At 45.9% G+C, this 21891-nt stretch overlaps 1 protein-coding gene across 2 annotated transcripts in view; it reads left to right on the forward strand.

The window, feature by feature from the left end:
- Window positions 1-452: 452 nt before the first annotated feature.
- Window positions 453-21891, forward strand: part of si:ch73-22o12.1 (nectin-2) — a 92638-nt gene continuing 71199 nt past the window's right edge. For both annotated transcript variants that reach the window (XM_029622985.2, XM_029622975.2), the window contains exon 1: window positions 453-847. In XM_029622985.2, coding sequence (XP_029478845.2) covers window positions 763-847 — 85 coding nt within the window. In that variant the 5' untranslated portion in view covers window positions 453-762. The remainder of the gene's footprint in view (window positions 848-21891) is intronic.

Consider the following 21891-nt stretch of genomic DNA (forward strand, 5'->3'; position numbering starts at 1 on the left):
TTGTGCCTAGAATTCGATAATTGAATGGTACATGTATTACAATTGACCTAATCAGTGTAAAATATTGGAGAGGTTGTACTTTCCCATAAATTAGCCTACACATTACGGGTAGATTTCTTTTTCTAAATCAAAACGTGAAGTTTGTAGCATCCTCCATCAAAATGTTTTTATTTCAAATAAAAAGACAGTAGAAAACTGAAGAGGGTACATTGACGAATATGCCTAGTTTATTTTTTGTAAAATACAGGCAAGACAGCTCGCCTTGAGGCTAAACAAATGTAAGTGTGCGCCCTATTAACTATGTTGTCCAGTCTGCTGGAAATCAACAATGTTTCCGTTTTGGATAACACAATCTTTTAAAAAGTATAATTCCTCAATATTCTCATCCTTTTGGGAGTTTCTAAACTCCAGTCACATATCGTTTGATTTCAAGGAACTGTGACGTTGCCTAGGGATAGTCCATGACATCACACCCAGTAGCGATCTCTCCGCAGTGTGGAAATAGTTGAAGAGCGCACGCAGTTCAAACCACAAAACACATTTTTAGCTAAGCGAGAAATATACATTTGTGAGTTTCTTGTCAGCATCGCTTGGACATGATTTGTGTTATTTTTAACAGGCTCTGAAAGACGCGCAGTCCGCGAAGGACGTTTGAAAACGGACTTCTGATTAGTTCACGATTAAGTTCAAACCGGAAAAGACACGGATAGAGGTTGTTTTTATCAACGAAATAAGATTCATTTAAATCAGAGCACAGGCAGCATGGCGAGAGAAGACGCTCGAAATTGGCATGATTTCACAAAAATGATCGGACTGTTCAGCGTGGTCACGTTGCTGATTTTTCAAGGTAAGACAAACATATTTCAAAAACAACCATAGAAATTCACCAGCAGCCTACGTTGTTATCTTATACTCTAACCACGGAGCCGTTGGTTGTGTCACCTGCTGGGGAGGTTTCAGTTACGATCCAATCAACGTGCAGGTGTACACTAGGTCTTAACGTTTTTTTCAGGCTAACATTTTCCTTCTTACGGTCGTGAAATAAATTATGAATAAACAAAGTCTACTTGTGTCCCTCAACTAATTTGACTAGACTATTTTCTGACGGTGACACTATCTCACTCGGTAACCAGAGTTTCGGCGTAAAGTAGGCTACGCGGTGTTTTTGCTCTTAAGGTGTGGCTCAGTTGGCAATCGAAGTGAAGTATATGTTTCTCTCTGGTGCCAGCAGGTGCATTGTCACTTGTTCTGTTCCAAATACAACCCTAGCGCTGTTGCGTGTCCTTGATCCTCTCTCCCCAGGACCACGTTTCTCCTTCAATTCCTTACGTCCCCCTGCGCCTTTTATTTCCTCTATCATCATCCTCGATTAGTGGCAGTTCACAACACATATATTGGGTTAGAAATAGCTTTTAATGTAAACAGTGCAGCAACAGGGTGTAGCCTAGTTGCCACCAACAACAACAAGTGTTTGAGGCTGCAGTATCACACTTGATAGCGTCCTTGTGGCCTGTGCATTTTTAATAAACACCTGTGCCCAGAGCCATATATTTAAGAAATAAGGCCCGAGAGGTGTGGTATAGGTCCAATATACCACGGCTACGGGCTGTTATTATTTCGCGACGCAACGCGGAGTGCCTGGATACCCTTACATGATGAGTAGACCGTGCGTCCGCCATAGCAGGCAGCCGTGGTATATTGGCCATACACCACAACCCCCCGAGGTGCTTTATTGCTATTATAAACTGGTTATCAACGTAATTAGAGCAGTAAAAATACATGTCATACCCGTGGTATACAGCCTGATATACCACGGGCTTCAGCCAATCAGCATTCAGGGCTCGAACCACCCAGTTTATAATTAGTTAGACTAACTGAGCATATTGAATATTTTTCTAATTCTAGACATACAGTTGCATAGTATTGTTTAAATATTCACCATATAATGTTAAAGGAAAAATCCACTCAAACTATATTTTGGTATTTTTCTAAAAGTTTTGCATGTCAGCAGTCAAGTTTAAGATATTGGACTTTCAAAAAGCACGTTTTGCATCATATGCATCGTTTTGCATCATATGATGTATTTTGCTCTGCATGATGATCATATGATGTATTTTGCTCTGCATGATGATGTGGCTGGTGACACTGCATCTTGAAAGTCCAATATCTTGAATACTTTACTTCTGAAATGCAAAACATTTTGGGACTGCATCAACAGTGGACTAATAACTAAAATCTTGCATTTGTATTTTTTTGTGGATTTTAACCTGGCTGCCATCGAATGTAAATGCATCATAATGCTCATTCTAGACATTCCGTTTTGTAGTCTTTAAAAACAATATTCCTCATGTAATTTCAATGGGCTAATGGCTAATAAACAGGAAAACACTGCTGTTCAAATAAAAATCACTCACATTTACATTTACATTTAAGTCATTTAGCAGACGCTCTTATCCAGAGCGACTTACAAATTGGTGCGTTCACCTTACTCACCTGAACAGTAGTGTGCGCAGTGTTTTTATTTAATTAATTATTTTTATTTTTATTGTGTGTGCATTTTACCCCTTTTTCTCCCCAATTTCATGGTATCCAATTGTTAGAAGCTACTATCTTGTCTCATCGCTACAACTCCCGTACGGGCTCGGGAGAGACGAAGGTTGAAAGTCATGCGTCCTCCGATACACAACCCAACCAAGCCGCACTGCTTCTTAACACAGCGTGCATCCAACCCGGAAGCCAGCCACACCAATGTGTCGGAGGAAACAACGTGCACCTGGCAACCTTGGTTAGCGCGCACTGCGCCCGACAGGAGTCGCTGGTGCGCGATGAGACAAGGATATCCCTACCGGCCAACCCCTCCCTAGCCCGGACGACGCTAGGCCAATTGTGCGTCGTCCCACGGACCTCCCGGTCGCGGCCGGTTACGACAGAGTCTCTGGTGGCACAGCTGGCGCTGCAGTACAGCCCTTTTAACCACTGTGCCACCCGGGAGGCCCCTGTGTTTTTATTTTTTATTTGTCATGATTTCACCTAGAACTCCAGCACCTGCAAATAAGTACCTGGATGCATAGTAGGACAGCACCCACTGAAAAATCAGGCTACTGTCCCCAACTAGTTCTAGTTGCCAATGTATTTGCTGTATTCAGAAGGTGAATTTATTCAGGTGTGGTAGGCTTCGTGCTTAGGTGTGCAGATTCTCTCCTTACACTTGCAGAGTGATCAGGCAAGTTGGCCCTTAGTGTCACAGAAAGAGAGGGTAGTGGCCTAGCCGAGTCCTACTGTACTGCCTGATGTAGTTGATTAAAATGGTATTTTATTTATTTAACTAGGCAAGTCAGTTAAGAACAAATTATTATTTTACAGTGACTGCCTAACCCGGCCAAACCCTAACCTGTACAACGCTGGTCCATTTGTGTGCCGCCCTATTGGACTCCCAATCACGGCCGGTTGTGATACAGCCCGGGATCGAACCAGGGTCTGTAGTGACGCGTCTAGAACTGAGATGCAGTGCCTTAGACTGCGGTGTCACTTGGGAGCATTGTACATAACACAAAAATAATAATATAATCATCCGGCCCAGAAATGTATTTTCTTTTCTGATTTATTTATGGCGTGGACCTTTTCAGCCCAAATCCATTTTACAGAACATCTAGTGCACTTAGGGGGAAGGAAAACGGTGGCAAACAAAAAGGTTTCTGCATTTTTATCAGGGAAAATGCTGGTTTAACCAGTTCAAGTGTAAAAATCTCCCTCTTCACTTTACTGATTTTACAGAAAGAGCCTCTTACATGACAATGGGAGAATGTTTGTGGGAGAATGTTTTTTTTTTTTTTTTTTGTTCTTTGCTAAGCCAAGAAAATCTTGTTTAAGGAAATGACTAAAAAGAGTTTCAATAGCTTAGTAGAGGAAGGTAGGCTTAGTTCAGTTCTCATCAATTTCAATTTAATATAGTCTCATAACCCAGCTTACAATGTAATAACATTGAGTTTAATTTGTTTTGAATTAAGGTAGGCTTCTATAGTATGAAAATCAATAAAAGACATGTCGTAGAAAATTAAGTTATCTTGAGAGAATGGATGGGATTCCACTTTGAGCCCTAAAACGACACTGTAATACCCCCTAACGAGGTGGAGGCCCTATGTGGGTCAGGAGGGCTTGAACCCTGTTACCATGGTGATGTTTTATATTGAAATAGGGCTATGGGGTCAGCTGTGACTGGTTACGTCATCTTTACGGCTGAGTAAACGGCGTTGGTGTGTGTGTGAGAGCGACTGGTGGGCTGGCAGGGTCAGGGGAGAGAGCAGGCTACAGTCGCACGCTGTTGGAAGAAGAGAGAAATGTGACATTAGGCCAAATTGACTTTGCAGTGAAGACACTTGAGATCCTCCTGATGGGTCTCTTCAGCCATTTGGGAACATGTGGCTTCTTTAGAATGATGCAGAGACAGTTCAGGCTGAGGATTGCGTTCGGAGTCAGTCTGTTGATGGTTGGTAGGTCAGTTGGTTTATAGGACTGAATGAACAAGTGATTCAGACCCCCCCTCCCCCGTCCTCCCCGCCACCACTTGAGCGCCCTCCCCCGCCTGCCAGACCCAGTACATACAGGGGGGGGCCTTGTTCTCTTGTCTTTTATTTTCCACCATCTTTCATGTTCCTGTCCAGCGCTTTTGTTTGAGCGACGTTAGTTATTGGTTTATTCAAAAGCACTCCCTCCTCTCCCTCTCCTCAAGGCCATGCTGTTTATGGGTGTCTGAGAGGGGGAGGGAGAAGGGGGGTGAGAGAGAAAGATGTGTAATTCCACGGATAAAAGAATGTGGAATGTGTGTTTTGAGGGGATGTGAGACTATAATTGAAACATTCTTATCTAAATCAATGTTTTTTCCCAGACAAATGCAACAAAAACAACGCTGCAGAAATTGACTAGTCTTATTTCAAATTGGAAAAGCAACCTTTTTTGAATGTGTGAACTTTTCAATGAATGTCTGTATGCTCGAGGTTTTATGTTAATGAGGTGTCCTTGCCCCTCTGTTCTAGAGCTGCAAATGCCATGGGGATTGGGAAAAGGTCAGGTGTGTGTCCGTTAGCCTTGCTTTGGCTGCTTTTAGTATGGCTTCATCACTGGCCCTGTCTCACACACACACACACACACACACACACACACACACACACACACTGCAGGGCCTGTTTAGAGCGTAGAGCAATAGTTGCCCTCATCACCAGTAAACCCCAGTTGATTCAGACATAAATGTGTGTTTTTAGTTTACAGCCCAATGGAGTCGTGAATGTAATACTAAGTGTGTGTGCGCGGACGGTGCCCAACACCTGTGGCCCTGACTCTGCTGCCTCCATGGAATCCTAATTCAATCCTCATTTTATGGCAGTTTATAACAGTTCATCAATGAACTACATTCCACATAGAATGAAAATACCTACTACAGTAAGTCAAGCCATAGAGCTTATTGATGCATGTGTCTATAATCAATGTATGTGGAGAGACAATGGTTATTTTCTCTGTATTCATATTTCCTTTAAATCAAAGGCCAGACTAGGTTGTTGTTGATTTAACAAACATCATTAGACAGGATGGATAGTTCTAGGGAGAGAGTGAGTGAAGGGGAGAGGGATGTATAGAGAGTGAGTGAAGGGGAGAGGGATGTATAGAGAGCGAGTGAAGGGGAGAGGGATGTATAGAGAGCGAGTGAAGGGGAGAGGGATGTATAGAGAGCGAGTGAAGGGGAGAGGGATGTATAGAGAGCGAGTGAAGGGGAGAGGGATGTATAGAGAGCGAGTGAAGGGGAGAGGGATGTATAGAGAGCGAGGGAGTGTTTGGTCGATCAGCAACAGTTCTTGTCGCTGAATTGTAAGTTTTGCTTTTGGACTGGGAGGCAGGAGCAATAGTAGTTGACACACCGCTAGCTAGTGATAAATGAGGGTGTGTAACCTGAGGCTATGCTGTGTAGGGCTGACCCCATTTAGTCGATTGTTTGGTAAATAGGCTGTTGGTCAACCAATATTTAATTTTTTCCGACAAGCATATGTAAACAAAAAAAATAATTATGGCACACGAGACGGCTGTTTGATTCACGCCCGTCTCAGGGGACTAGTCCATTGCGGTGGCCGCAGGGATGGCACACCAGTGTCACCAGTAGTACATTTACTGTTAATTCCCATCAGTTCTAATCTACAATGTTTGTTTGGTTATGGTAATGTCTGTTAATGCATTGAATATATATTATTACTACAGTCTTGTCATCGGAGGAGTGGACACCTTGTTTGTAGAGCGCACAACCTAGGCTACACATATGAGAATGTTTTGGTTTATTTCATTCCATTTATGAGTTGTCATTGTATTTGTTGCCTTTTGTTTGGAGCAGTCCTGTCAATGTTGAGTAAGGACACGCACCTGATTGTGCAGAGAAGTAGGCCTATAGGCTACCTGGCCTGCATGCAGAGAAGTAGGCCTATAGGCTACCTGGCCTGCATGCAGAGAATTAGGCCTATAGGCTACCTGGCCTGCATGCAGAGAAGTAGGCCTATAGGCTACCTGGCCTGCATGCAGAGAAGTAGGCCTATAGGCTACCTGGCCTGCATGCAGAGAAGTAGGCCTATAGGCTACCTGGCCTGCATGCAGAGAAGTAGGCCTATAGGCTACCTGGCCTGCATGCAGAGAAGTAGGCCTATAGGCTACCTGGCCTGCATGCAGAGAAGTAGGCCTATAGGCTACCTGGCCTGCATGCAGAGAAGTAGGCCTATAGGCTACCTGGCCTGCATGCAGAGAAGTAGGCCTATAGGCTACCTGGCCTGCATGCAGAGAAGTAGACCTATAGGCTACCTGGCCTGCATGCAGAGAAGTAGGCCTATAGGCTACCTGGCCTGCATGCAGAGAAGTAGGCCTATAGGCTACCTGGCCTGCATGCAGAGAAGTAGGCCTATAGGCTACCTGGCCTGCATGCAGAGAAGTAGGCCTATAGGCTACCTGGCCTGCATGCAGAGAAGTAGGCCTAGGCTACCTGGCAGAGAAGTAGGCCTATAGGCTACCTGGCCTGCATGCAGAGAAGTAGGCCTATAGGCTACCTGGCCTGCATGCAGAGAAGTAGACCTATAGGCTACCTGGCCTGCATGCAGAGAAGTAGGCCTATAAATGTGCCCATTCGATGATCTGAATATAAATATAATTTTGATTAACAACGTTGATTTTGCGATATGAAGACTATAAGTTAAATGAAATTGTTCCATAAAAATGTCTCATAGCAAAGGGTCTGAATACTTGTGTAAATAAATGATTTCTGTTTTATTTTTAATAGATTTGCAAACATTTCTAAACCTGTTTTGTCTTTGTCATTATGGGTTATTGTGTGTATATTGAGGATTTAAAAAATGCATTTCAACCATTTTAGAATGATAGGGTGTGTGTCTCTCTTCGTTCAACAGTTTTAGAACACCTACTCATTCAAGGGTTTTTATTTATTTAGACTGTTTTCTACATTGTAGAATAATAGTGAAGACATCAACACTATGAAATAACCCATGGAATCATGTAGTAACCAAAAAAGTGTTAAACGAATCATAATGTATTTTATATTTGAGATTCTTTAAATAGCCACCCTTTTCTTAGATGACAGCTTTGCACACTCTTGGCATTCTCTCAACTAGCTTCATCTGGAATGCTTCACCAACAGTCTTGAAGGAGTTCCTACATATGCTGAGCACTTGTTGGCTGCTTTTCCTTCACTTTGTGGTCCGACTCATCCCAAACCATCTCAATTTGGTTGAGGTCTGGTGATTGTGGAGGACAGGTCATCTCATGCAACACTCCATCACTCTGCTTCTTGGTAAAATAGCCCTTACACAGCCTGGACCTAAACACAGGTGTGTTGGGTCATTGTCCTGTTGAAAAAGAGACTACCCCATGAATCTGGTTGAGAGAATGCCAATTGTGTGCAAAGCTGTCAAGGCAAAGGGTGGCTATTTCAATAATCTCAAATATATAAAATACATTTTGGTTTGTTTAACACTTTTTTTTGGTAACTACATGATTCCAATTTCCTAGTTTTGATGTCTTCACTATTATTTTTATAAAATAGTAAAATAAAGAGAACATTTTGAGTAGGTGTTCTAGAACTGTTGACTGTGTGTGTGACTGCTCTCAGTTGAACAAGATGTCTTCTTTGTCTGGGGAATCCCTAATGCGGAGAGTCAGATGGCATCTCAATAACCAGTTGTGTGTGTGTGTGTGTGTGAGGCAGTTTGCCGGGTGGTTTCTTCAGGATGTGGTGGTTTTCCTCCCTGTCTGCCACAGCCGTCTGAGAATAGCCTCCTTTATCTCTACATATTCATTAAACTGACACGTCCTATCAAAGCATCGTTCAGAGGGCGTTAAATAACTAATGATGGATGGATCAGGGGCATCTTTCAGAGGGCGTTAAATAACTAATGATGGATGGATCAGGGGCATCGTTCAGAGGGCGTTAAATAACTAATGATGGATGGATCAGGGGCATCTTTCAGAGGGCGTTAAATAACTAATGATGGATGGATCAGGGGCATCTTTCAGAGGGCGTTAAATAACTAATGATGGATGGATCAGGGGCATCTTTCAGAGGGCGTTAAATAACTAATGATGGATGGATCAGGGGCATCGTTCAGAGGGCGTTAACTAATGATAACTAATGATTGATGGATCAGGGGCATCGTTCAGAGGGCGTTAAATAACTAATGATGGATGGATCAGGGGCATCGTTCAGAGGGCGTTAAATAACTAATGATGGATGGATCAGGGCATCGTTCAGAGGGCGTTAAATAACTAATGATGGATGGATCAGGGCATCTTTCAGAGGGCGTTAAATAACTAATGATGGATGGATCAGGGGCATCGTTCAGAGGGCGTTAAATAACTAATGATGGATGGATCAGGGGCATCTTTCAGAGGGCGTTAAATAACTAATGATGGATGGATCAGGGGCATCTTTCAGAGGGCGTTAAATAACTAATGATGGATGGATCAGGGGCATCTTTCAGAGGGCGTTAAATAACTAATGATGGATGGATCAGGGCATCTTTCAGAGGGCGTTAAATAACTAATGATGGATGGATCAGGGGCATCTTTCAGAGGGCGTTAAATAACTAATGATGGATGGATCAGGGCATCTTTCAGAGGCGTTAAATAACTGATGGATGGATGGGGCATCGTTCAGAGGGCAAATAACTAATGATGGATGGATCAGGGGCATCTTTCAGAGGGCGTTAAATAACTAATGATGGATGGATCAGGGGCATCGTTCAGAGGGCGTTAAATAACTAATGATGGATGGATCAGGGGCATCTTTCAGAGGGCGTTAAATAACTAATGATGGATGGATCAGGGCATCGCTCAGAGGGCGTAAATAACTAATGATGGATGGATCAGGGCATCGTTCAGAGGGCGTTAAATAACTAATGATGGATGGATCAGGGGCATCGTTCAGAGGGCGTTAAATAACTAATGATGGATGGATCAGGGGCATCGTTCAGAGGGTGTTAAATAACTAATGATGGATGGATCAGGGGCATCTTTCAGAGGGCGTTAAATAACTAATGATGGATGGATCAGGGGCATCGTTCAGAGGGCGTTAAATAACTAATGATGGATGGATCAGGGGCATCTTTCAGAGGGCGTTAAATAACTAATGATGGATGGATCAGGGGCATCTTTCAGAGGGCGTTAAATAACTAATGATGGATGGATCAGGGGCATCTTTCAGAGGGCGTTAAATAACTAATGATGGATGGATCAGGGGCATCGTTCAGAGGGCGTTAACTAATGATAACTAATGATTGATGGATCAGGGGCATCGTTCAGAGGGCGTTAAATAACTAATGATGGATGGATCAGGGGCATCGTTCAGAGGGCGTTAAATAACTAATGATGGATGGATCAGGGGCATCGTTCAGAGGGCGTTAAATAACTAATGATGGATGGATCAGGGGCATCATTCAGAGGGTGTTAAATAAATAATGATGGATGGATCAGGGGCATCTTTCAGAGGGCGTTAAATAACTAATGATGGATGGATCAGGGGCATCGTTCAGAGGGCGTTAAATAACTAATGATGGATGGATCAGGGGCATCTTTCAGAGGGCGTTAAATAACTAATGATGGATGGATCAGGGGCATCTTTCAGAGGGCGTTAAATAACTAATGATGGATGGATCAGGGGCATCTTTCAGAGGGCGTTAAATAACTAATGATGGATGGATCAGGGGCATCGTTCAGAGGGCGTTAAATAACTAATGATGGATGGATCAGGGCATCGTTCAGAGGGCGTTAAATAACTAATGATGGATGGATCAGGGGCATCGTTCAGAGGGCGTTAAATAACTAATGATGGATGGATCAGGGGCATCTTTCAGAGGGCGTTAAATAACTAATGATGGATGGATCAGGGGCATCGTTCAGAGGGCGTTAAATAACTAATGATGGATGGATCAGGGGCATCTTTCAGAGGGCGTTAAATAACTAATGATGGATGGATCAGGGCATCGCTCAGAGGGCGTTAAATAACTAATGATGGATGGATCAGGGGCATCGTTCAGAGGGCGTTAAATAACTAATGATGGATGGATCAGGGGCATCTTTCAGAGGGCGTTAAATAACTAATGATGGATGGATCAGGGGCATCGTTCAGAGGGCGTTAAATAACTAATGATGGATGGATCAGGGGCATCGTTCAGAGGGCGTTAAATAACTAATGATGGATGGATCAGGGGCATCTTTCAGAGGGCGTTAAATAACTAATGATGGATGGATCAGGGGCATCGTTCAGAGGGCGTTAAATAACTAATGATGGATGGATCAGGGGCATCGTTCAGAGGGCGTTAAATAACTAATGATGGATGGATCAGGGGCATCTTTCAGAGGGCGTTAAATAACTAATGATGGATGGATCAGGGGCATCGTTCAGAGGGCGTTAAATAACTAATGATGGATGGATCAGGGGCATCGTTCAGAGGGCGTTAAATAACTAATGATGGATGGATCAGGGGCATCTGTCCTGGAATGACTCAGCCCCCCAAAAAACGACATACATTGAAGTTCAGACCCCCCCCATCCCGTCCACTCAAAGGGAGAAGTAGAAATCCTCCCCTTTAAGGAATGCCAAATGTCATTACGATGAATGGGAGTGGAAGGGTTTACAATATCATAGCTCCGCTGAGGTCATTGGGGTCAGGTTGGATTCCAACTAGAGTAGGACACATCTGTAGATGTTATCAAGGCTGGATATGGTATGAATCAGTTGAAATGCTGATACTGCTCCTTATCATCCATTCCTCTATCAAACATGTCTTCGTCACAGCAACACATTTGCACACACACCCGTTTCTGTCTCCCTGCCTGCCTCTGTACACTCAACACATTACCTTAGAGAATCCGTGTTTAGCTTGCCATGTTGGGTGTAGGAGATTCTCTTTGGCACAGTCCCAGATGATTACCCAGCTACAGTGGTAACACCCCCATCAAGAGAGACTGAGTCTAGGAGTAGCCCCTGAATAGGACATGGCATGACACTGCAGCAATGGTTTCACAGTACCAGTTACCAAGACTCCTGCTGTGCCCAATGAAACGGTGACCCAAACAGTGGTGAAGTACCCAATTTTCATATTTGAGTGAAGGTAAAGATGCCTTTCATAGAAAATGACAAAAGTGAAAGTCGCCCAGTAAAATCCTACTTGAGTAAAAGTCTAAAAGTATTTGGTTTTAAGTATCAAAAGTAGAATTCATTTCGACATGATGCATGTATTTAGTGAGTCCGCCAGATCAGAGACAGTAGGGATGACCAAGGATGTTCTCTTGATAAGTGTGTGAATTAGACCATTTTCCTGTGCGCTAAGCATTCATAATGTAACGAGTACTTTTGGGTGTCAGGGAAAATGTATTGAGTAAAAAGTACAATATTTTCTTAAGGTAATGTAGTGAAATAAAAGTAGTCAAAAATATAAATAAAGTACAGATACCTCAAAAAGCTACTTAAGTAGTTCTTTCAAGTATTTTTTCTTAAGTACTTTACAGCACTGGACCCAAACCACCAACCAAGGCGCTAAGACTAGGCTGCTGGTTAAGGGGGCTGAGAGGGGTGGGTACAGTTGGAAAGAAGGGGGCAGCGTTAGTGGGGGAGCAGAGTGGAGATGACATCATACGTTTAAATTCCTCACAGTGGCAACTTGGCACAGGGATAAGGGGATTTGGAGGAGAGAGGGGGATAGGGAGGCAGGATCTGATCATTTGTAGTTTAGCATCATCCCTCTCTCTGACACTTTAACGGTGACACCCAGCTATCACTGATGGAGTTGGGCCATTTATTTCTAACCTTTCTCTCTTTCACATCTTCTTTCTCTCTTTCACATCTTCTTTCTCTCTCCTCTTGTCTCTCCCTCTCTCTCTCTCCTCTTGTCTCTCTCCTCTTGTCTCTCTCCCGTCTCTCCTCCTCTTGTCTCTCCCCTCTTGTCTCTCCCGTCTCTCTCCTCTTGTCTCTCTCCTCTTGTCTCTCTCCTCTTGTCTCTCCCGTCTCTCTCCTCTTGTCTCTCCCGTCTCTCTCCTCTTGTCTCTCCCGTCTCTCTCCTCTTGTCTCTCCCGTCTCTCTCCTCTTGTCTCTCCCGTCTCTCTCCTCTTGTCTCTCCCGTCTCTTCCTCTTGTCTCTCTCCTCTTGTCTCTCCCGTCTCTTCCCTCTTGTCTCTCCCCTCTTGTCTCTCCCGTCTCTCCCCTCTTGTCCCTCTTGTCTCTCTCCTCTTCTCTCTCCTCTTGTCTCTCTCCTCTTGTCTCTCCCCTCTTGTCTCTCTCCTCTTGTCTCTCCCGTCTCTCTCCTCTTGTCTCTCTCCTCTTGTCTCCTTGTCTCTCCCGTCTCTCTCCTCTTGTCTCTCCCATCTCTCTCCTCTTGTCTCTTTCCTCTTGTCTCTCCCGTCTCTCTCCTCTTGTCTCTCTCCTCTTGTCTCTCCCGTCTCTCTCCTCTTGTCTCTCTCCTCTTGTCTCTCTCCTCTTGTCTCTCCCGTCTCTCTCCTCTTGTCTCTCTCCTCTTGTCTCTCCCGTCTCTCTCCTCTTGTCTCTCTCCTCTTGTCTCTCTCCTCTAGTCTCTCTCCTCTTGTCTCTCTCCTCTTGTCTCTCTCCTCTTGTCTCTCTCCCGTCTCTCTCCTCTTGTCTCTCCCGTCTCTCTCCTCTTGTCTCTCTCCTCTTGTCTCTCTCCTCTTGTCTCTCTCCTCTTGTCTCCTCCCGTCTCTCTCCTCTTGTCTCCTCTTGTCTCTCCCGTCTCTCTCCTCTTGTCTCTCTCCTCTTGTCTCTCCTCTTGTCTCTCTCCTCTTGTCTCTCCTCGTCTCTCTCCTCTTGTCTCCTTGTCTCTCCCGTCTCTCTCCTCGTCTCTCTCCTCTTGTCTCTCTCCTCTTGTCTCCTTGTCTCTCCCGTCTCTCTCCTCTTGTCTCTCTCCTCTTGTCTCTCTCCTCTTGTCTCTCTCCTCTTGTCTCTCTCCTCTAGTCTCTCTCCTCTTGTCTCTCTCCTCTTGTCTCTCTCCTCTAGTCTCTCTCCTCTTGTCTCTCTCCTCTAGTCTCTCTCCTCTAGTCTCTCTCCTCTTGTCTCTCTCCTCTAGTCTCTCTCCTCTTGTCTCTCTCCTCTTGTCTCTCTCCTCTTGTCTCTCTCCCGTCTCTCTCCTCTTGTCTCTCCCGTCTCTCTCCTCTTGTCTCTCTCCTCTTGTCTCTCTCCTCTTGTCTCTCTCCTCTTGTCTCTCCCGTCTCTCTCCTCTTGTCTCCTCTTGTCTCTCCCCTCTTCTCTCTCTCTCTCTTGTCTCTCCCGTCTCTCTCCTCTTGTCTCTCTCCTCTTGTCTCTCTCCTCTCTGTCTCTCTCCTCTTGTCTCTCTCTCTTGTCTCTCCGTCTCTCCTCTTGTCTCCTTGTCTCTCCCGTCTCTCTCCTCGTCTCTCCTCTTGTCTCTCTCCTCTTGTCTCCTTGTCTCTCCCGTCTCTCTCCTCTTGTCTCTCTCCTCTTGTCTCTCTCCTCTTGTCTCTCTCCTCTTGTCTCTCTCCGTCTCTCTCTCTCTGTCTCTCTCCTCTTGTCTCTCTCCTCTTGTCTCTCCCCTCTCTCTCCTCTTGTCTCTCCTCGTCTCTCTCCTCTTGTCTCCTTGTCTCTCCCGTCTCTCTCCTCTTGTCTCTCTCCTGTCTCTCTTGTCTCTCCCGTCTCTCTCCTCTTGTCTCTCTCCTCTTGTCTCCTCTTGTCTCTCTCCTCTTGTCTCTCTCCTCTCTCCTTGTCTCTCTCCTCTTGTCTCTCTCCTCTTGTCTCTCTCCTCTTGTCTCTCTCCTCTTGTCTCTCCCGTCTCTCTCCATCTGTAAAATCCTCTGTGGTGCCCTCAGCAGATCTGTATGGCACTGAGCACAGAGGCCCTTGACATTGTCATAGCTGGACATACGCATGTTTTCGTTGTCATTAGCAGTCACCTTAATGTTGCCAGATGGACAGTGTGCTTTGTGTTATTGATCCTGTATCGACCAGGGAAGGATGCAGTGTCCTTATGCGTTATTGAGAACATTTAGGTTTTGCACTGACAGCTCTGTCAAACCCCTCTCTCTCTGTCACTCTCTGTCTGTGTCCCAGTCAGTTTGACAGTTCTCACCTCTCTTGCTCTCTCATTCTCTTCCACTTTTCTTCTCACATCTTTCTGTTTTTTCTTAGAGTGTTGTATGTTATCTGTGATGTCACAACCTGTCTCTTCCACTTCTACACCCCTAGTTGGCTTTTCTCTGCATCTCCGTACAGCTCACTTTGAGAAGGTCATGTCAAAATCACACTTACCAGCCTGTCTAGGCAGGCAGGCAGGAGGGAAGGGCTGGGGGAGGATATTTACTTAGTTGTGACAGGACCCTGTTTACGGTGACACGCCTAAGACCCAACCACATCATCACATGCTACTATGGGCTGTTGATGGTGAAGAATTTAATGTCCCAGTTCTCTCCTTCTTCCCAAAGTGTACACTTGTTCACTTCCTTTCCCTGATTCGAAATGGAAATTACTGGTATAAGAAATATGGTGTAAACTCCCACTAGCCTATGCCTCCACCAATCCAATGGTTTTAGATTTGTGGGAAGTAGTTATTTAAAGCAGGAGAGAGGACATACCGTATTATTGGGCTACAGCCAGGGAAGACATTTAGGCAGTGAAGTGGGAGTTTATTTAGTGTGGGACATTTTTATCAGAGATAAGATTGGAGCAGGAACGGAACATTCAGTTATGTTTTAAATGGTTCAAGATAAATCTGAGATATTACACAGTGTGTTGTCTTCTATTTCCCCATGTTCTTCTGAATCTCAGAAACATTAAAGTGAAGATGGCCGTCGGCAGACTGCATTTCTGATTAGTCACAACACACTGATGCCCACAGCTATCAACCTTACCAGCTCTGTTTGGCTTGTTCTGTGTGTATCCCAAATGGCTCCATATATAGTGTACTCATTTTAACCAGAGCCCTATGGGTCCTAGTCAAGTGTGCACTATATCGGGAATAAGGTGCCATTTGAGATGTCACCTCTGTCAATTATAGTGTAGTTATGCAACTGCCAGTCAAAGCAAACCTCATGATGACCTTTTTCAACTTGAATTTCTACAAAAGACCAGCCTATCTGAATGATCACCATTGAGATTCATTGCAGCCACCAGGACTGGTAGAAAGCGGAATAGGAGGAGACTGGAGTGACAGGTTGGCCTTTTCCTCTCACTGGGTTTTGTCAACAGGGTGTACCAAAGTGTTTGTTTACTACAGATAGTCTTGGCACTTCATCTAAATAGAATTTTGTGTTGAATGAGCCCCCCCCCCCCACACTATAGCTGATCCCATCCTTCTTACACAGCCACAGTGGGGTCTCTGACTCAGTCCTATTCCTCTATCCCTCTGCTCTCTGTCAGCCCTCTAACTAATGAATCCAATCTACCTCCTGTAGCTCTATCCCACCCTCTCTCTTTCTTTCTCTCTGCTTTTCTTTCTCCATGTCTCACTCTCTATCCCTCCTTATTTTCCTTCCTCCTTCTCCATGTCTCACTACCTTCCCTTCTCTCTCTCTCTCTCTCTCCTCTTCTCTCTCTCTGTTGATTTCCTGTGAGTATCTTCTTAACTTCCTCTCTGTAATTGATCCGTCTGTTCAGTAAGCGCCTGTCTTATAGTCCGTGTCCCCCTCTCCTTCCGTCCCTCCTTCCCCTCATCCCTTGTTTCTCCTTCCGTCCCTCCTTCCCCTCATCCCTTGTTTCTCCTTCCGTCCCTCCTTCCCCTCATCCCTTGTTTCTCCTTCCGTCCCTCCTTCCCCTCATCCCTTGTTTCTCCTTCCGTCCCTCCTTCCCCTCATCCCTTGTTTCTCGTGCTGTAATTTGAATGTCTTTGGTTCCCTTCTTTCTCTCTCTCTCCTTCATCTGCCTCTCTCCCCCCCTCTGTCTTATTCCCTCTGTCTGTTTCATCTACATCAACTTTGAAGTTTCTCTTTAAGCCTGCCAATACAAGCTCCTTTCTTTGTTGCTTCTTTCCCTCGCTGGTTTGTAATGGTGCCTTTCCTATCATCATGGTGTATTGCTGCCTCTATATTGCAGTCTCTCTCTGCCTTCTAACAATGTTCCCTTTTCTCCTTCCCTCCCTCCCTCCCCACTCCTGTCCCAGAAGGCAGTTTTTGAAGGTTAAGTTGCTGCGACAGTACAACAACGTTTCCCAACAATCATCTCAAGCCCTCTCCCTCCTCCCTCCCTCACCCTGGCTGCAGAATGGCACACACACTTTTTTTTCACAGAACCTCAGGCTCACTGGTGGGCTGAATCACAGATTGCTGAGGGAGAGGGGTTGCGCGAGGGAGAGAGGGGTTGCGCGAGGGAGAGAGGGGTTGCGCGAGGGAGAGAGGGGTTGCGCGAGGGAGAGAGGGGTTGCGCGAGGAGAGAGGGGGTTGCGCGAGGGAGAGAGGGGTTGCGCGAGGGAGAGAGGGGTTGCGCGAGGAGAGAGGGAGAGGGGTTGCGCGAGGGAGAGGGGTTGCGCGAGGGAGAGAGGGGTTGCGCGAGGGAGAGAGGGGTTGCGCGAGGGAGAGAGGGGTTGCGCGAGGGAGAGAGGGGTTGCGCGAGGGAGAGAGGGGTTGCGCGAGGGAGAGAGGGGGTTGCTGCGAGGGAGAGAGGGGAGGGGCTGCGAGGGAGAGAGGGGTTGCGAGGGAGAGAGGGGTTGCGCGAGGGAGAGAGAGGGAGGGGCTGCGCGAGAGAGAGAGGGGTTGCGAGAGAGAGAGGGGGAGAGAGAGAGAGAGAGAGAGAGGGAGAGAGAGAGAGAGAGAGAGAGAGAGAGAGAGAGAGAGAGAGAGAGAGAGAGAGAGAGAGAGGGAGAGAGAGAGAGAGAGAGAGGAGGTTGAGAGAGAGAGAGAGGGGTTGCGAGAGAGAGAGAGAGGAGAGAGAGAGAGAGAGAGAGAGAGAGAGAGAGAGAGAGAGAGAGAGAGAGAGAGAGAGAGAGAGAGAGAGAGAGAGAGGTTGCGCGAGAGAGAGGTTGCGCGATGGTTTTATCAGGACAAACCTGTCCCACAGAGATGCTGTGGCCACACTCATTCCTCTGTGAACTCCGATCACACTCTCAGGACACTGGTGTTACAAGGGCTATAGAGCACAATACACAGATATGAAGTCTAGCCAGGTCACTTCCCCTAAATGTACCATGCTTGGGTTCTACATCAGGTTGGATTTGGGGAATGGAAGAACAGCACCATGCCTTGCCTTGATGTGAGTTACTTCTATTTTATATCAAGTTACTGTTGTACTGTGGGCCAGCCAGGCGTTGGTGGGTTAATTATATACTACTGTTATTGAAACAGGCCTGTCATTGTGTTCCTAGTGAAGTCCCCAGTTCCTCCCTCCCCTAACTTTCCCGGTTTCCCCTTCCTTATCCTTCCCTCCCCCAAGGTTACTAGAGCATCACAGAGCAGCCTGTACCTTGGAGGCTCCCCCTCCTCTATCTTGCCAGCTCACCCCACCCCCTCCCCCCACCTCACCTTCTCTACTTGCCCCCCTTCCCCCTCCCCCTCCCCCTTCCTGTGAATGGACAGATCTGTCTGACTATCCAGCTCCCCCTTCCTGTCCAGTCTGTGTGAATGGACAGATCCGTCTGACTTTCCAGCTCCCCCCTTCCTGTCCAGTCTGTGTGAATGGACAGATCCGTCTGACTATCCAGCTCCCCCCTCCCTGTCCAGTCTGTGTGAATGGACAGATCTGTCTGACTATCCAGCTCCCCCCCTTCCTGTCCAGTCTGTGTGAATGGACAGATCTGTCTGACTATCCAGCTCCCCCCCTTCCTGTCCAGTCTGTGTGAATGGACAGATCTGTCTGACTATCCAGCTCCCCCCCTTCCTGTCCAGTCTGTGTGAATGGACAGATCTGTCTGACTATCCAGCTCCCCTGAGGTAAGGCGGAGCTCCAAACAATAGTCAGCCTCTCTCTCAAATAAAATGTTATTGGTCACATAAATGTGGTTAGCAGATGTAATTGGTCACATACACATGGTTAGCAGATGTTATTGGTCACACATGCACATGGTTAGCAGTTGTTATTGTGAGTGTAGCGAAATGCTTGTGCTTCTAGTTCCGACAGTGCAGTAATATCTAACAAGTAATATTTAATAATTTCACAACATATTCCCAATACACATAAATCTAAGTGAAGGAATGGATTTAAGAATATATAAATATATGAGCAATGTCAGAGCGGCATAGACTAAGATACAGTAGAATAGAATAGAATACACTATATACATATGAGATGAGTATTGCAAGATATGTAAACATGATAAAAATGTGACTAGTGTTCCATTTATTAAGGTGTCCAATGATTTTAAGTCTGTATGTAGGCAGCAGCCTCTCTGTGCTAGTGATGGCTGTAACAGTCTGATGGCCTTGAGATAGAAGCTGTTTTTCAGTCCCAGCTTTGATGTACCTGTACTGACCTTGCCTTCTGGATGATGGCGGAAGTTGGAAATGGAAGTTGGATGAACAGGTGTAGAAAGTGGCTAGTTGGTAGTAGCACTACTTTGGTTCATGTGTGTTGGTGTGTTTAGTTCCTGTGTTGGTGTTGTGTATCTCCTACATGCTTGTCGACTGGTTTTCTTAGCTACTTACGGGCTGTTCTCTGTGTGTGTGTGTGGAGCCAGGTATTTCACTGGGTACCCTCCTGGGTGTTCTGGCCTTGTAGGCAGCTAGGGGCAATTTCCTGATATCTGCCTAACTTTTAGTCTTTAAAGGAAACAATCCTCCCTCTCCTTTCTCACTCCTCTCCTCCCTACATTCACTCGCTCGCAGCTGATTCGTCTTTCAGTGATTCATGAATTCAGCTCTGTCGTGCAATAGCCCTTCTAGGGGGGCTTGGTGTGTGTGTTTGTGTTCAGTTTGAGTGTGTGTGCATGCTGAGCGACGGGTGAGGGCTTTGGGCGTTGGAGAAAGGTAGAGCGAGAGAGGGAATGTGCTGTGACGCCAGCCAGCCATGATTAGAGCTGTAACACTCTCTGATTTTTAAACCCACATTTAAATAGACATTGCCTAGGGAGTGTTGAGAGAGGGGGGTGCGCCCTGCTCTCTAAACGAACACAAGCGTCTTTTAAATAGATGTCCCCAAGGCCCCACCTACCAACTTTTGCATCTCTCTCATTCTCGCTCTCATTTTCTCGTTCTTTCTCTCCTCCGTTCAACACGGAATAGCTTTATCCGCCATTAGATTATTGATGTCCTCCCTAGCGATAACCCTCCTCTCTGCCATCCTCCCTTTTCCTCAATCCTTTGGCTTTCTTCCCTGCACCAGTCAGGTCCCTTCCACGCTCCCTCCCTCCCTCCCTCTCTTCCTTGCTATCTCTCCCCCCTCATTCCTTCTAGCTGACTCCATCTCTACCCTCAAAACCACAGTCATCTTCCTTCCTGTTCCCAGCTCAACTCTTCTTTCCTCTCGCTATCTGTCTTCCCCTCTTGTTCTCTTATTTCTCTCTATTTCTGGCCTACTTTCTCTCTCTCTCTCTGTCTGTTTCCCAATCTGCCTATATTTATTTACATGCACAGGGAGTGATGGATGGATGAATGAAGGTATATATGGAGGGATGCATGGATGCCGGGGGTTTGGTGGCTGGCAGGATGTGAACAGACGCTGAACAGTTCTGTCAATCTAAACATGACTAATGACTTGGCTAATGGCTTCCTGCGTTCGTTGAGTCGTCTTAGTGTTCTGTCAATGTCATCAATTAATTAGTTCAGTTCCGTTTCAGTATTCTAAGATTGACACTTTCTCAAGTCCTCTCTTAGGACTAAAGCTGATTTCATACTACTGCCAAAGTGCCACATGTTGTAACTAGAGTATGAACTGGCCTTTATAAGGCAGAGATCTAGAGTTGGAGCTCATTCTTCTATAGTTGAACGTGTATTCCCATCCACAGCTCCTCTCCCCTCTTCTGTACATGTCTCGTCCCCTTGTTGAATTATGCAGTGTCCAATGTGACAACCGCAGCTTAGCGACGTAATGAGAACAAATTAATATTCACAGCGTGGGAAGGTGAACTAACACTACTCAGCTTGTTTGTATGTCCCAGTGTTGTAATAGTCAATTGTTCATAAGGCCTGTATCTTTGGTGTAATCAGAGTTAGTGGTGTTAGTGAATGTGAGACGACCACCCTCTGTGCTAAATGGCTGTACACTGAGGGCACAAAACATTGGGAACACCTAACTTCTTTAATATTGAGGTGCACCCCCTTTTGCCCTCAGAACAGCCTCAATTTGTCGGGGCATGGACTCTACAAGATGTCAAGCGTTCCACAAGGATGCTGGCCCATGTTGACTCCAATGCTTCCCACAGTTGTGCCAAGTCGGCTGGATGTCATTTGGGTGGTGGGCTATTCTTGATAGACACTGTTGAGAGTGAAAAACACAGCAACGTTGCAGTTCTTGACACTCAAACCGGTGTGCCTGGAACTTAATACCATACCCCGTTCAAAGGCACTTAAATCTTTTGTCCTCAAATCTCTCCCTCTGAATGGCACACACACAATCCATGTCTCAAGGCTTAAAACTCATTATTTAACCTGTCTCATCCCCTTCATCTACACTGATTTGAAGTGGATTTAACCAGTGACATCATAGCTTTCACCTGGTCAGTCTATGTCATGGAAAGAGCAGGTGTTCTTATTGTTATGTATACTCAGTGTAAATTATGTGAGTCGTAGTTTGAGGAAGGGGATGGCATTGTCCTACCATGCAGATGTAGCTGGAGTTAACAAACCCCCATACAATGATACATCTACCATTCTCTAGATTTCAGTATGTACTGCACTTCCTCTGTTGTTCGTACCATCCCATCTGAATCAGGCTGGGAGAGGAGCAACATGACCTGTTGTATGATTTGAATATTCTAGATGTATGGATAGAGGAGATTGAAGCTGAATGCACCACCAGACCAGGAGATGTGTTGAAAGATGGAGAGGCTTGGCCTCCATCCTCCTCCAGGCACCCAACCACCAGACCACCGAGCTAACCCAACCACCAGACCACCGAGCTAACCCAACCACCAGACCACCGAGCTAACCCAACCACCAGACCATCGAGCTAACCCATCCACCTAGCTAACTCAACCATCAGACCACCTAGCTAACCCAACCATCAGAGCACCTAGCTAACCCAACCACAAGACCACCTAGCTAACCAGACCACCTAGCTAACCCAACCACCAGACCACCTAGCTAACCCAACCACCAGACCACCTAGCTAACCCAACCATCAGAACACCTAGCTAACACAACCACCAGACCACCTAGCTAACCAGACCACCTAGCTAACCCAACCATCAGACCACCTAGCTAACCCAACCATCAGACCACCTAGCTAACCCAACCATCAGACCACCTAGCTAACCCA

The sequence above is a fragment of the Oncorhynchus nerka genome, linkage group LG3 (assembly GCF_034236695.1).
Source record: "Oncorhynchus nerka isolate Pitt River linkage group LG3, Oner_Uvic_2.0, whole genome shotgun sequence".
Classification (NCBI taxonomy): Eukaryota; Metazoa; Chordata; class Actinopteri; order Salmoniformes; family Salmonidae; genus Oncorhynchus; species Oncorhynchus nerka.